The sequence below is a fragment of the Spermophilus citellus genome (genome assembly GCF_964194105.1).
Source record: "Spermophilus citellus genome assembly, chromosome: 3".
NCBI lineage: Eukaryota > Metazoa > Chordata > Mammalia > Rodentia > Sciuridae > Spermophilus > Spermophilus citellus.
The window spans coordinates 19,430,863-19,444,656 of record NC_138184.1 but is presented as its reverse complement, the minus strand read 5'-3'; the positions used below and the strand labels follow the sequence as shown (position 1 = coordinate 19,444,656).

The following is a 13,794-nucleotide window of genomic DNA, read 5'->3' as shown; positions in this document are numbered from 1 at the left end:
TAAATGGAATAACTCTCCAAAGCTATGCCAAGGAGAAGAGAAACCAATGATTAATAAAACCAAATGCTGGAAAGAACAGCTCTAATTACTCACCACTGTGAGAATTTAATCAATATAATACTTCTCCATGTATTAATTTAAGCTTATTTCTAATAAAGCGGTTGTGCGATATTTACAATTTTCAAGAATCTAAGAGAGAGTGTATGTGTGTGGGGAAGGAGCCATTTTGGGAAGGAGCCTTTTCTCAGAATGTGGAAATCCTATCACAATACCAAGTAAAAAGTCACCAATTCTGACAGCACGTCCCATTGATGCTGGGTCACCTTCTAATCTCATGTTCTAGAACTCTCCTTGGTACCAGCTGGACTGGGTCTTGTCTCTTTCTAGACACCATCTACTTTGCAAGAAGGACAATATTCCATCTCTCCAAAGGAGGTGCGGATAAAGACAAACCAAGGGTTTGTTTCCATCTACGCTCAAATCTAACCTTTTGTTAAATTTTTTTTTTTTAGTTGTTGATGAACCTTTCCTCCCTCCCTCCCTCCCTCCCTCCCTCCTTCCTTCCTTCCTTCCTTCTTTTGTTCTATGCGGTGTTGAGAATCGAACCCAGTGCCTCACACATGCTAGGCAAGTGCTCTTCCACTGAGCTACAATCCCAGCCCCAAATCCAATCTTAAGAAGCCCACTGTCTACCAGAATCAAATAAAAGTGTCAATTCTACTGAATGACTGCAGGAATTCTAGCTTACATGCACCAAAGGTACCAACAACTTCATTGTGTTTGGAGATAACCCAACCTTTCAGATTCTCTTACAATGTGGGTACAAGAGAAAGAGGCAAAAATAAATAAAAAAAATAGATAAATAAATTAATTAATTCCAGGGTAGCATCTTCTGCTTGTATTTTATTCACAGGTCTCAGCTGGGTTATTCTTTGTATTCATTTTATACTATTCTCTGTAAGAATAGGTTTTTGGATTCTGTGTGTTCTCATTATTTCCTAACCTTTTGACAAGATTTTTTTTAAGTAGCTGTTATCCAAATGCCTCCATAACAATCTAAATATTCTTGAAATAATGAAAAAAATTATACTAAAGAAATGGAAGATAAAAAGAGAAGCTACTAGATCTGAACAACACAGAGAAAAGAGATGAGGAAACAAGCAAACAAAAAAACCTCAGCGCTTCAAGGACCTATGAGACCATGACAAACTACTACTATCTACTATTCGTATTGCTGGAGTTCCAAATGGAGAGGAAGAGACCGGACATCTGAACACATATTCAAGGAAGTGCTGCCTACAATCTTCTCAAATTTGGTCAAAGACAAAAAAGATTTAAGGACTGAACATAGCCCAGTAGGAAAAACACAAAAGAAATTTAGGCTCAAACCTATCCCATTTAAGCTTTTAAAAACAAAAGATGAAGGAAAAAAATCTTAGGAGCAGCCAGAGAAAAAGGTGTGTTATCTTTGGGGTGGACACCAATTTGATTGACAGGACATTTTTCAGCTTCACTGAAGCCAAAGGAGGGGCACCACGTTTTCAAGTGCTGAAAGAAAAGTACTATTAACTGTTAATTCTGTATCTGGCAAAACTACCTTTGGAAAGCTTGTTGAATCCAGCAGGACATTAAAAGAATTATACACTGTGGCCAAGTGGGATTTCACTCAGGTAAGCAAGGTTGGTTCATTGAAAATCCACCAGTGTAATTCCTCATTATTAGCCAGCAAAGGAAGAAAGAGCCTAGGACCATGTCAACTGAGACAAGCAAATCATTTGGCAAAATTCATCACTATTCATGAAAGCCCACGTCCTCTTTAACTGCTTCTCATTGACATTGTTGTGAGTAGCATGCAAAGAACATTCTGGTAGCTTTAATTCTGCATGTCTAATCATTATTTCTTGGAATAAATTCCCTGACATAGGCTTACTCGGTCGAAGGGAATACAGAATACTTGAGCTGTGGGTACATCTTGCAGCCAAGGTGCTCTCCAGAAAGGGTGAAGCAGACTTTTCCTACTCTCCCAACACCAGCAGATTGTGAGCAGCTATTTAATTCTTCATGTTGGTCTGTCCCATGATTCAAGACAGTCTTTGTTCAAGAATGTTCTGAGGCTGGATGTGTTATCTGCTTTCTAATGACCACATCTAATCCTTCAGGAAACTGTGTTGGTGCCATCTTCAGAATAGATCCAGAACCTGACCTTGTCTCTGCCTTCTGCCACCACCTGGTCCAGGGATCTGGATTTCTCCAGCACCCTCCTAACAGGCCTCCAGACTCTGCTTTTTCACATGGCAAAGATTGATTCCTTTTCAAGCATAAATTAGAATAAGTCACTCTTCTGCTCTAAAGCTAATTGTTGGGCTCCTGTTTCTCTCATATTAGAAGCCAAAGCCTTTACAAAGGCCGGCAAGGTCCTACGTGACATAGACCTCTGTTCCCTTTCTGATTCCACCTCCCTCACGTTCTCTGCATCAGCTGCACTGGCCCTTTCTAGGCACCTTGATCATTCTAGGTGTCACCGTCTTGAGGCTTCACATGGACCGCTCCCTCCATGGGAAATGCTGTTCCTTTGGAGTGGATATTGGACTTATTTGAAGTCTTATCTTCTTAGTTTCACTCTATGTAAGATCTCAGATTTCTCTCTCTTTTATTTTAATTCTCTGTTCATTTTTTTTTCCGTTGCAAGCATGACCTTATAATATAAAATATAATATTTTCTTATTTTTACCATTTACTATCTGTCAATTTCTGGTGAAATACAAACACCACAGGGGCAGGGATCTTTGTCTATCTGTGCACAGATGTACTCACAGCACCCGGCATGTAATAATGAATTAATATCAGGCAATAAACGACTAAGTCTTGGGCTGGGGCGTGTAGCTTGGTGGCAGAGTGCTTGCCTAACATGCGTGAGGCACAGGATTTGATCCTCAGCACCACATTAAAAAACAACAACAACAACAACAACAAAACCAAGTACAATAAAGGCATTCTGTCCATCTACAACTACAAAAAAATTTTAAAAAATAAATGAGTCTGTTCACTGTTATGCAGTCCTTGCACTCAAGACTGGAGAAATGGATGTTGGGGGAAAATATTCCACTACAGAGAGTTTAAAATGCTCTGAAAATAAGATTTCAAATATTTATGCCAAAAAACCCCTATAAGTATATATGCACATAAAAAAGACTGGAAGGCTACTGTGAAAATTATTTGAACAAAAATGGAGTCACTTCTGTCCATTCCTAAAGGAATAGATAAATAAATCCAGAAGGCTGTGAAGAAGGGGAATCTCATATTAACGGCTAATAACAAGATCACAAAAGACACTGCCAGAACCTTTTCCAAAGTCCACTGCAACCTTACACAGAAAATACCTCTGCAAAAAATGTCTGTCCATCCTAGGATTGACTTCACCTTTGTCAATGATCGCTATACCCAAGGGCTATGATTTCATGATAACTTGTGCAATCCCCTATTTCTGTCTTTAAAAAACATCCCCTTGTTTCAATCTCCCTGAACACACACATAGGTCACTAAGACCATGCATATACCCATTGCAAAGTTATTCCCAAAGAAACTTCTTAATGTTTGGAGAATGTGTTTGCCATAAAGAACATGGGTATTGCGGGGGTGGGGAAGTGACCCTAAAGGGGCACAGGGAACTTGCAGAGTGAGAGAACTAGTCTGTATCTTAACCATAACGGTGATTACACTGCGTTATTTGTCAAAATCTAAGCACTATATGCTATAAAACATGAATCTTTGAGCACATACACACACACACACACACACACAAAAAAAAAAAAAAAAATTATGGAGAATCACAGCTTTTCAGACAGGAGTCCCCAGTGTTTCTCGAGTACACTTGGCTAGCAAAGCAATAAAACTTCTTTTTTCTTCTTCTCAGAACCATTACTGGATTGGCATAAGGACCTAACTTTTGGCAACAAATTTGGTAACCACGAAGGGATCTCAGAGCAGCTTTCTTGGGTAGGCCTGGCTCTGCAAGGGACCCCACTTCTAGGCTGAGGATGGTTAGTGGCGGCAAATCTGTTAAGAGCCATCAAGAATTAGGTGAAGGGTGAGTTCGCCTCAGGCAGCACTGAAAGAGCCATTCCTGTGAGTAAAGGCAGGGACTGAAGGACCATCCCAGCAGCTGCTGAAGATCCTTTGCTTTGGTGAACTCCTACTTTCTGTCTCTGATGGGTATAGGTTGTTCCACTGTGGTCCACTTTGAGAAAAAGGAAACGGAATTCTGTAAAGTCGTGATACATCCTTGGCCATCTGGTAAGTTCCCCAGTGTGCACGCTGAGACCCTCAATTCTACACATCTGATTTCTCTTTGTGGGGGGATATCTGTGGGTTCCACTGGTGTAGGAGTCATGGTTAAGAAGGAGTCGAGAACCAAGGGATATATGCTCCCTTCCGGTTTTGTTCTAGGTCCTTATTTGTTTGTTGGCCTTGGGTTTCGGAATTCCCTCTGGTTGTCTGTCTGTGTTTTTGTCTCTGTTACTGCCCCTGTTAAGACATGGGCAATACTGTGTTGAGCTATAGGTAGTCTCTTGGGAAAGATCGTGGCTGGTCTATTTTAAAGGCTCCCATTTGTTGGCCATGGTTTTTGGGGATCCTCTCTGGTTGTCTGTCTTTGTGTCTCTTTTTTGCGCAATCTTGCAATTGGTCTGTCAGAGGTTAATTAAGTGGAAGAAATTTGTATGTGCAGTTCTGTCTGTTTTAAATTTTCTCATCTGTCAGCCATGGTTTCGGTGATCCTCCCTCCATGTTTTTTGTATCTGTTACTGGCCCTTTAAGACATGGGCCATGCTACAAGGATCTCACCAGTAGACTCTCTTCCTGGGAAGAGAGATCTTGGCTGACTGGGCCACCTATAGGTATAAGCCTGTCTATAACACAATCAGGCCTTTGAGTAGTTTTCTGGATTATTATACAATCTTGCAGTGGAAGTTGGTCTGTTCAGAAGTAAAGTATATGGAAGAGATCAGGCATTTATGCAGTTGCATGATAAGGAGTCTGAATAGGCAGAAATTAACTTGCAGGTGCCAAAAGGCACTGCCTCTGGTGTATGAGGATAGCAGGACACCAGGAGAAAGAGTTTTTTTTTTTTTTTTTTTTTTTTTTTAAAGGATTTAAATCCTCGAGGTCCAGTGCTGGCACTCCTAGCTCTGTGTCTCAGCCTGGTCCCAGGCTGTCACAGATCATCTCCTTGTGGGTCAAGGACATCAGCCTAGGGCTGGAAAAAAGAAAAAAAAAATCCTAGGAAAGCTGTTTGGGCTGTAGAAAAGCGGGCAAAGAGAACTTGGCCTCTGTCCTGCCTTCTAGCCCCTTTTGCCCATGGTGGGTGGGTGGGTGGAGACTGCTGTCCACTAAGGCCGTGGCTGTAGGTTCCAGCACCGTTAGTCTATGATCTGGGGACAGGAATAGTCTCCCCTTTTAAGATCTGACAGTATACCCCATTTGGCCAGGGGGTACCCATCACTTAGGCAGAGTGATTCTTGCTATGATAGTTTCCCATCAGACTAAATGTACGGGAAGACTGGCAGGGTAAGCAACTGCACCCAGAAAAGAAAATGACAGAAACTAAGGCCAACCCACCTTTTGTCAGCAGCTTCTGCAAAGGCATCTTCAAGGAAGCCTAAAGAAAAGGATGAGAAGGGCCTCTTCCATTGCATATCAATATGTCTACTATAAACAAAAGTCTCAAAAGGGGCCTCTGGGTACAACTGACAGTGGAGAATTCACTTAAAGTCGATGGCATTGTGATAATGATAAGAAGGGAGAGAGGTCAGGCTCAGAAAATATTCTGTGCTCCAACCCCTTGAATGCCACCTGGGAGAAAAAAGATCAAAGCACAGTTTTTGATTTTTGCCAGACTGTCTGATCCCTCTCCTGGGATGAAATTTGTTGTGTAAATAAAATGCACAGATAATATTCACAAGGATTGCTTTAGAATGTGCATTTAAGAAAGGGTCTCAAACTAGAAAAGAGATATAAGAAAGTTATAGGTATGGAAACATAGTTTAGTATGGAAAATTAGAAGGTAAAGAAATGTTTCTAGATGAGAAAGTATTTTGCATGGTAAAGTAATATTCTTATGCTAAAGTTCAAGTTGAAAGAGAGGAGAAAAATAAGGATGTAAACAAGTTGTTGAATGTCTATGTAAGTTGCAGGTTTATGGAAGGTAAATCTCAAAAAGTTTATGTATGTTATTACATTGGCTATAATTACCACAGTCAATTAGTTATTCAAAGTTTAATGTACTTATATGAAGCAAGTCTGAAACATTGATCTGCTCTTATGAAGACAATTTTCTCATATCTGTTAGGTTTTATTACTTAGGGAAACTAAGTCTTAGAGGAATTAGGGGTTGTACCTGCTTTCAAATCTTTTAAATGATCAGTTTGTAAATGGTCAAATAAATACCTTTTATTTTAGGTTACACCAATATAGTTGATACTCTAAATATATGTGCCTATGTATATATCTGAGGACTACATTTGTCTGAGCCTTGTCTGAGTGTTAAGTAAAAGTTTATAAAATGAAGGTTTATCTAGGTTTACTGACAAGGTAATCTCTAAGTGCCCTCTTTTATACATTGTACGTGACATAGAAGGGCCACACTGCCATTGGAAGATCTGTTTGCTTTGACTAAATCTATTTCTGATCATTAACACTGTTTCCTAAATGTACACAGATCTAAGGCTACCCTTTGATATTTTTGCTAGCACTGCTAACCTATGTAGACCTATGACTATTGTTACCATAGGCTATAAATTGTAAATTTCACTTTAAAAGTTAAATTTAGTTAAATGTAAACTTAGAAAGGCCCTTTACCAAGTTGGTATTCTCCCAACTAAAATTATCTGTAGCATAGTCCCCTTCAGATTTATATAGAAATACCAAAATTGGTTGGTATTTATTTATGTCATTTAATGTTTTATAAGTTATAGATAAAGTTTTGTGCTACTCTTTATACTGGGATAGGAATTTAAATACTTGTGGAAGTTATTGAGAAGAGAGCCTGATTTGTTCAAAGGTTGACAATGTGAAACATGAAAACATTCTGCCACTTTTTCCACAAAAGGAAAGAGCTCCTTAACCTTTCTGTTTGATTATGTTTCAGACGTAATGCTGTATTATATTACTGATATTCAGAGACTCAGGAAATAATACATGGGAACTTTGTAAAATGATATTTTAAAAAGGAGCAAAGATCAGGATTCAGAAATAAAACACTTTTTAAGATTTGTCAAGAGGCCAGCCTTACCTGAGTTAAGGCTCTGCCTCTCGTTCTTCTCCACGTTAGGATGGCTCTGAACAGAGTAGGTTAGAATTAAGCTTATTTAAAGTTGTGTTCAAAAGATAGACTTTTTTTTTTGTTGTAAAGATTACTGTGATTTTAAAGTAAACAGGGGATATAATTGGAAACTTAAGTAAATGTTTGCGTAAATGGTAAAGGTATTTAGCTGGACATGGTGGCATACACCTGTAATCCCAGAGGCTCAGGAGGCTGAGGCAGGAGAATCATGAATTCAAAGCCAGCTTCAGCAAAAGTGAGGCGCTAAGCAATTCAGTGAGATCCTTTCTCTAAATAAAATACAAAATAGGGCTGGGGATGTGGCTCAGTGGTTGAGTGTTACAGTTGAATCCCCAGTACTTCCCTGCCCCCAAACTGTAAAAGGTATTTAGGTTTGTAAAAGAGGTTTAAAGGAAAATAAAACTTGTATGGAATTGAGTTGATACATATATGGATCTTTGTAGAGGCTAAGTTGGCAGCAAAGATGCATTATTGTTTGTTTCCTATTTTCCTTATAAAACTTTATAACGTTGCCTGTTAAGCACACACCAGAAGTACTACTTCTAACAGAACTGGAATTAATTTGAGACAATAAGCCATCATCATCTATAGGATAGACAGGATATAAAGTAAAAGGGCCAAGAAAAAAACAGCCAACATTTTGACCCAGAGAACTACGGGGACCTCTCTCTGGGCCTTGTAACACTGAGTCACCTGATCTGCTGATCCCAGAGATTGAGAGGACCCTAGAGAACAAGAAGCCAACCAATGCACATGTTGCAAAGAAGAGGGTCATTGGAGAGGGAAATGTCCCTGAGGCTTCCAAGAGAAGCTATATATGGTCGCAAGACTCTGATCCATCTTGGCAGATGGCATCACTGGTAGAAGAAAGCTAAAGGAGCCAAGAGGCTTCACACATGTTCCCAAGAGTGACCTCTGGAGAATCCCAGCTGACTCAGTGGGTAGGAACCAGGTTGGTTTTGAGCAATTGGTCTTAAACACCTGATAGGAGAGTATGGTCAAAGCATCGTCATAGTTTTTTTAAAACGCGGCTTAAGATGTCCATTTGTGTCAACCCTACTGAAAGTAAGTAGCTATAAAGGAAGGGTTCCTGTGTGGAAGTGCCTAATAATAATGATCACAAAGGACTCTAGAGTCACAAGGTTGTCCTGAGTCAATCTGAGCCTGATCTCATAGACCTACAAATCGTCCTAACCTCCTACATAGATTAACTGAATCTGTTTTCACTGATATGATTATGAGTTACCATCTTTATAGTTTTCAGAGACTGGGTGAAATACTAATTGTTTACATAAAAGTAATGCTTTGCTGTCTTGTTTATTGTTGTCTTAGCATGATCCCTGCCCTATATAGGTCTTGTCCAGTCACCTGCCATCTGACACTGTGGACCTCTGGATTGCCCTAATGCTGAATACCCTTAACTGTCCATGCCCCACTTGATAGAGAAAAAGGACTTTGGATCATTTCCCCCAACTTCACCCCAGGAAATGACAGGAAATGTCATTACCCATTTTCCATAGAAATGGAATGTAGAAATTGACAGAGGGAAATTTAACAGTGGTCTACTTTTTTACTTTGAACATAGCCTTTGTTGCTCTGCCACTGTGACTTATTTTTAAAACAAACATGTTTCTTTCTCTTCCTCTCCCTGCCCTACCCTAATCTCTACCCCGCATCTCAGGGGAAATAGGATTACCTTTCTTCTCCATCCTAGGCAGAGTTATCTGTCCTTGAGCACACCCCATCACAGAAATAAAGTCGTTCAGATTTTGGTGATGGCCCCAAGATCACAGAAATGATTATCTCTCAAATTAACAAGCTGACAGAGAACATGGAGTATAGCCTTTGAATCACCTCTTTAAAAGCCCCCTGTTCCCGCTCATGGTCAGAATCACTGCCTCTGGGACAGGAGTCCCTTGCATTTCTCCTTTGCTAGCAAAGACTTTTTGTTTTTCTAATAAATAAATAAATAAATAAATAAATAGAAAAGAGAGAAAGAAATAAAATTAAACTGAAGCCCCCACTGGTGTGGGGTTAGAGCCTTGAGCAGTGCCCTTCTGGGGTGTGTGTGGGGGGATCCACTCAGTAGCCAGTCACTTACATCAGTTCACCAGATTTCAGCAAACAGATTTCAGCATCCTGCCCCACGGGCATATCCTCAGTGTCCTCAGGAGTTAGGGAGTTTGACGTGGTGTCCCTGAAATGTCACAAATGAGAATAGAGCATGAGCTAATCACAATATAAGGTCCCACATGCTGAGATCTGCAGTCTTGTTCATATAGCCAACCTCAGATTGCATGGGAATCCTTAGATTGCAGAGGCCCCAGGACAGAAAGAGGACCACAGGTGGCAGTCCTGGTGGTGGGTGTGGGGAGGCTGGGCATCAGTTTGAACAGGCCACCCTCTACTCCCACACTAGCAGGGACATCCCCACAGGTCCACGTGACCAGTACCACTGATTCCTGACTCTTCAGTGCCGGCCCATGATTAGAGAAACCTGCATTGGTTCATCTCTGGGGCACAAGAACAGATGCAAGGACAGACACTTGGTACATCTGCAGCAGCAGCACGGCACCAAGAATCTAGGGGAGGTGACAGGTGGCTTTGCTGTGGGTGCTTATAACATGATGGCATCTGCCATCCCCTCCTCCCCTCCTCCCCAGTGCACACTTGTATCACAGCCTTGGTCCCATGGTGCCTTACTTCCCTTTTTTGGAGACTTATCTTCCCTAGACCACATGTACCCCCAAAGCAGGATCTACAGCTGTGTTTCCCCTGCTATGCAGGACCCAACCACAGCAGTTCAACCCCTGACATTTTCAGGGACCCAAGAAATCAAAGGCTACTTGCTAGGAAATGTCCAAAAGGCCTGTAAATCATTCGTGAGTAGTTTCAGGAGAAAAAGACAAGAGGGAATGCCCTCATGAAAGTCAAGAACCAGAGACAGATTCCTGAAGGAGGAAGACCCCGAGTGTCAGATGCTAGCTTAGCAGATTCATACCAAGGCCCCCTGTAGCCATTTTGACCCTAATAAGACTTCTCAGGCATAAAAGCAGATGACTTGCTACCAACTTACAAAGCCTGTCTATGCTGGAGGAGGTCCAGCGTCTCACTGGTAGAGCCCAGTGTCCTCCAAGATTTGGTTTCCGCCAAATGCTGGCCACCACCAGTGGAGAGTCAGGTCCCCTCATCTCGGGTGCAGCTGTTGGTGTTTCCACCATGTAGCTTTTGTGTCCCCACCTTGTTTGCCTGTCTGCTGCCCAGCTGGAGGGCTGCTGGGGGTTGCCTCCTGCTCTGAACATGTCCTGCAGCACCTGCTGCCTCCCTGGGCAGCCTTGTCACTCCTTGCTTCCTTCCCACCCTGGCTGGAGACCTGTTTCTAAACTCTTCCCTGCTGAATACCTCCTCCTCTTTCTTTTCCAAGTACTTGCTTTTCCATATCTCCACCCCGCCACCCCGGGATACACACAGTCACAGAACAGGAGCTTGGGAGGGGAGCAGCTCACAAGGATACCTAGTGCCACCCCAATTCTCAGGTGGAGAAGCTGAGGCCCAGAGCAGAGCAGACAGGCCTGAGGCCACTCAGGCTGGCTCATTTCATTTGCTTTCATACATTTCCAAAGAGCAAATACCAAAAAAAAAAAAAAAAAAAAAAAAAAAGAGTTAAATAACATAGGATGAGAGAAAACTGTGGTAGGCCTTCCCAGTTTTCCTGCATTTGGGGTAAAACATCGTCCTAATCTATTATTCTCTCACTTCCTTCATCACCCTCCTCTCTGATCACCCTGTGACACCCAATGACTGATTATCTGCCACACAAACAGCTGATTCACAGGGTAGGTTCCCAAGACCTTGCTGGGATTTTCATGTGAGTCATGATCCATTGCGTGGGCTATTAATTTAATAGGTCATGACTAACATAAAAATCAACCAAATAAAATAGGAAACCTGAATTCAATAGCACACTGCATGTTGGAAGGATAACTACTGTTTTATGAGGCGCCTGTTTTAACTTTATGTAACCAGATGTATACATCTAAGTGGCTGTGTAAAACCCACTACTGTGGGATATGGCAACTCTGTTAGTGGTGGTCAATGGATCAAGTTTGAGGATGGTGAACATGTAACACCACTAGAGGGCGCCCTATCTCCTACTATAGCCATTTGCTTTTCTTACTGTTGAGCTGGTTTTTTAGAAAAGAAGCTGGATGGACTTAATTGCTCGCAAGTCCTTCCTTCTCCCCTTGCTGTGGGGCTTCCTGTGAGATATGGTGGCTTCCTACTGCTGATAACATGCCACCATTTCCTGCTGAGTTTCCTCTCTGGCACAAGCACAGCAGTCTAATGACTTGCTCATCTCTCTGGGGGTGGTCAGCTGGTATTCCTGTGCAACTTGCTGCACAAAGAGCCTGAGCTCAGTAAATGCCTGTGTAATGTGCCTCAGCATAAGGCTTTTCATCTACACCAAATGCTCTCAAGGGGGGATGCAACCAAGGTTTCCCTTTAGAACCCACTAGGAATCAAGTGGGGAGTACACACAAGGCAGGAGCTGAGACTGCCCCCACAATGCAATGCGGTCCAAGAGGCCACCTCTCTGGGGTGAGGTATCATGGTGGAGTCCCTCCTGCTGGAATCTGTCACAAATCAAAATGCCTCAGCCTATTTTTTTTTTATTGAATTACTATACAATTTCAACCCTTCACAAAGCCTGGAAAGCAGAATCTCTGCCTGTTTACAGTCTGGCTAAGGAACACCCAGCAGCCCCAGAGGTCTTGCTGATGATCTTCCTCAGAGGCTCCATCAATTGCCCTCTGTCCTGCTGAGTCCTGCATGGTTAGGAGTGTTGCTCTGCCTGATTCTGCACACTCTTCCAGTTCCTCTGGTTGCCTCTCTCTGTGAACAGTCACCTGTGAACTAGAGAGGTCTTCAGGCCAGCCCTGCACTGTCCAATAGAGCAGCTAGTAGTTACGCTCATCAGAACCAAAGAAAATGAAAAACTTGGTTCCTAGGCTGCACTAGACACTCGTTGAGCACCCTATCACCCCACGGCTGGTGGCCACTGCATTGGACAGTGCAGTAGAGGGCATGTCCATGATGGCAGACAGCTATGGTGACTAGTGCAGGTGTGGAAGTCTGGCTTGAACCACACTCTGGGATGTGGGGCACTTCTTTATATTTTTCTATTGAATTTATTTTACTACTACTGTCTTATTAAATTATTTTGTCAGCTTCATTATAAAGAAAATTCCTAGTAGTTTTCCATTTAGTCACTGGCTTCCTTTTTTGCTTAAAAACCAAAAGAACACTTTTAGTATCTCGAGTCCTGATGATTTGGTGCCTATGGTCTGACCACAACATGCAAACCTGCAGCCCATCCTCATGACCAGTGCCAGATGCCACTGAGCAAGGCACCAGTCTGGGGATCTTAGCCATGAACTCATCCTCCACAGCCCTGGCAGCCACCAGTGCTTTATAGCTAGACTCTCCTCCCAAGAGCAATAATGCCTCACCCCTGGATTCTGGCAGTGGCACCCCACAGCTCTGACTTGAGAATGCCAGCTCTCCTGAAGAAGTGAGCAAGTTAACAGTGTTAAATCTGCAGCAGGGATGTCTGTCACTTCCCTTTTATTCTCCCCCCAATTAAACTTAGAAGATGTTCAATAATTCATGGTAAATCTAAGATGTATACGACTGGGTACTAACCCTCAAGTTGAGAGGTTTGTTTCAGAGAAAAGTAATTCCCTTGGTACAATAAGTACTGCAAATAATAAAAGGCATTTTGTAAAGTGGTTTTGAACTAAAATTTGGCCCTCAGGCTGCGAGTAGCTTGGTTCTTTTTTAGTTGCAGGTCTTCTATGCTACCCAGAACTTGCCATTAGAGGGTGGTCATGACAATGTGCCATGCTTTCTCAAATATATGTGCCCCCCCCAACACTTGTGGGCATGCATGCATGATCATGGAGGGCACTGGGGACAGGCCTCCATTCTTCCCCATGACATGAGTGATTCTCTCATGAGCACAGGCAGCCAAACAGGTTTGACAAGGCTCTGGTCATTCTAACACCACCCTGGCATAGCTGACTTGTCCCTGGAAAAAACTAATCTCTCACAGCTTAAAGATTCCAGCGTTAGGCAGTCTTACTCTAAAGGCTATCCTGCCCTAAAAGTCCTTTTGGAAAGATGGGGACTTTGGTTCATCTCCCCTGCAGTATTTTGCTCAGCACTTTCATTTATTCATTTGTCCACTGTTCCCTGCATTCACATGGCCTCTTGGTTCTTGCCCTGAAAGAACATTTCACTCATTCGTACTTTGGTGGAAAGGACAATTTGAACTAGTTAATTCATACAAGGCCTGAAAACCCAACTAGAGGTCTGCAGATCTTTAACTGGGGCTCCCTGGGACAATTCCATACTCAGAAAGATCAGGTTAAGAAGCACAGGCTAGGTGATTCTTA

At 42.3% G+C, this 13,794-nt stretch overlaps 1 protein-coding gene and 1 long non-coding RNA gene across 4 annotated transcripts in view; one reads left to right on the top strand and one right to left on the bottom strand.

The window, feature by feature from the left end:
- FYCO1 (FYVE and coiled-coil domain autophagy adaptor 1) overlaps positions 1–13,794 on the bottom strand; it is a 75,501-nt gene that overhangs the window by 12,890 nt on the left and 48,817 nt on the right. For all 3 annotated transcript variants that reach the window (XM_081284880.1, XM_081284881.1, XM_081284882.1), the window contains exon 15: positions 9,441–9,536. In XM_081284880.1, the coding sequence (XP_081141006.1) occupies positions 9,441–9,536 (96 nt within the window). The remainder of the gene's footprint in view (positions 1–9,440; positions 9,537–13,794) is intronic.
- LOC308644131 lies at positions 601–5,137 on the top strand. Its single transcript, XR_014020898.1, has 2 exons — positions 601–1,316; positions 1,352–5,137. It is a non-coding gene; the product is annotated as an uncharacterized lncRNA (long non-coding RNA).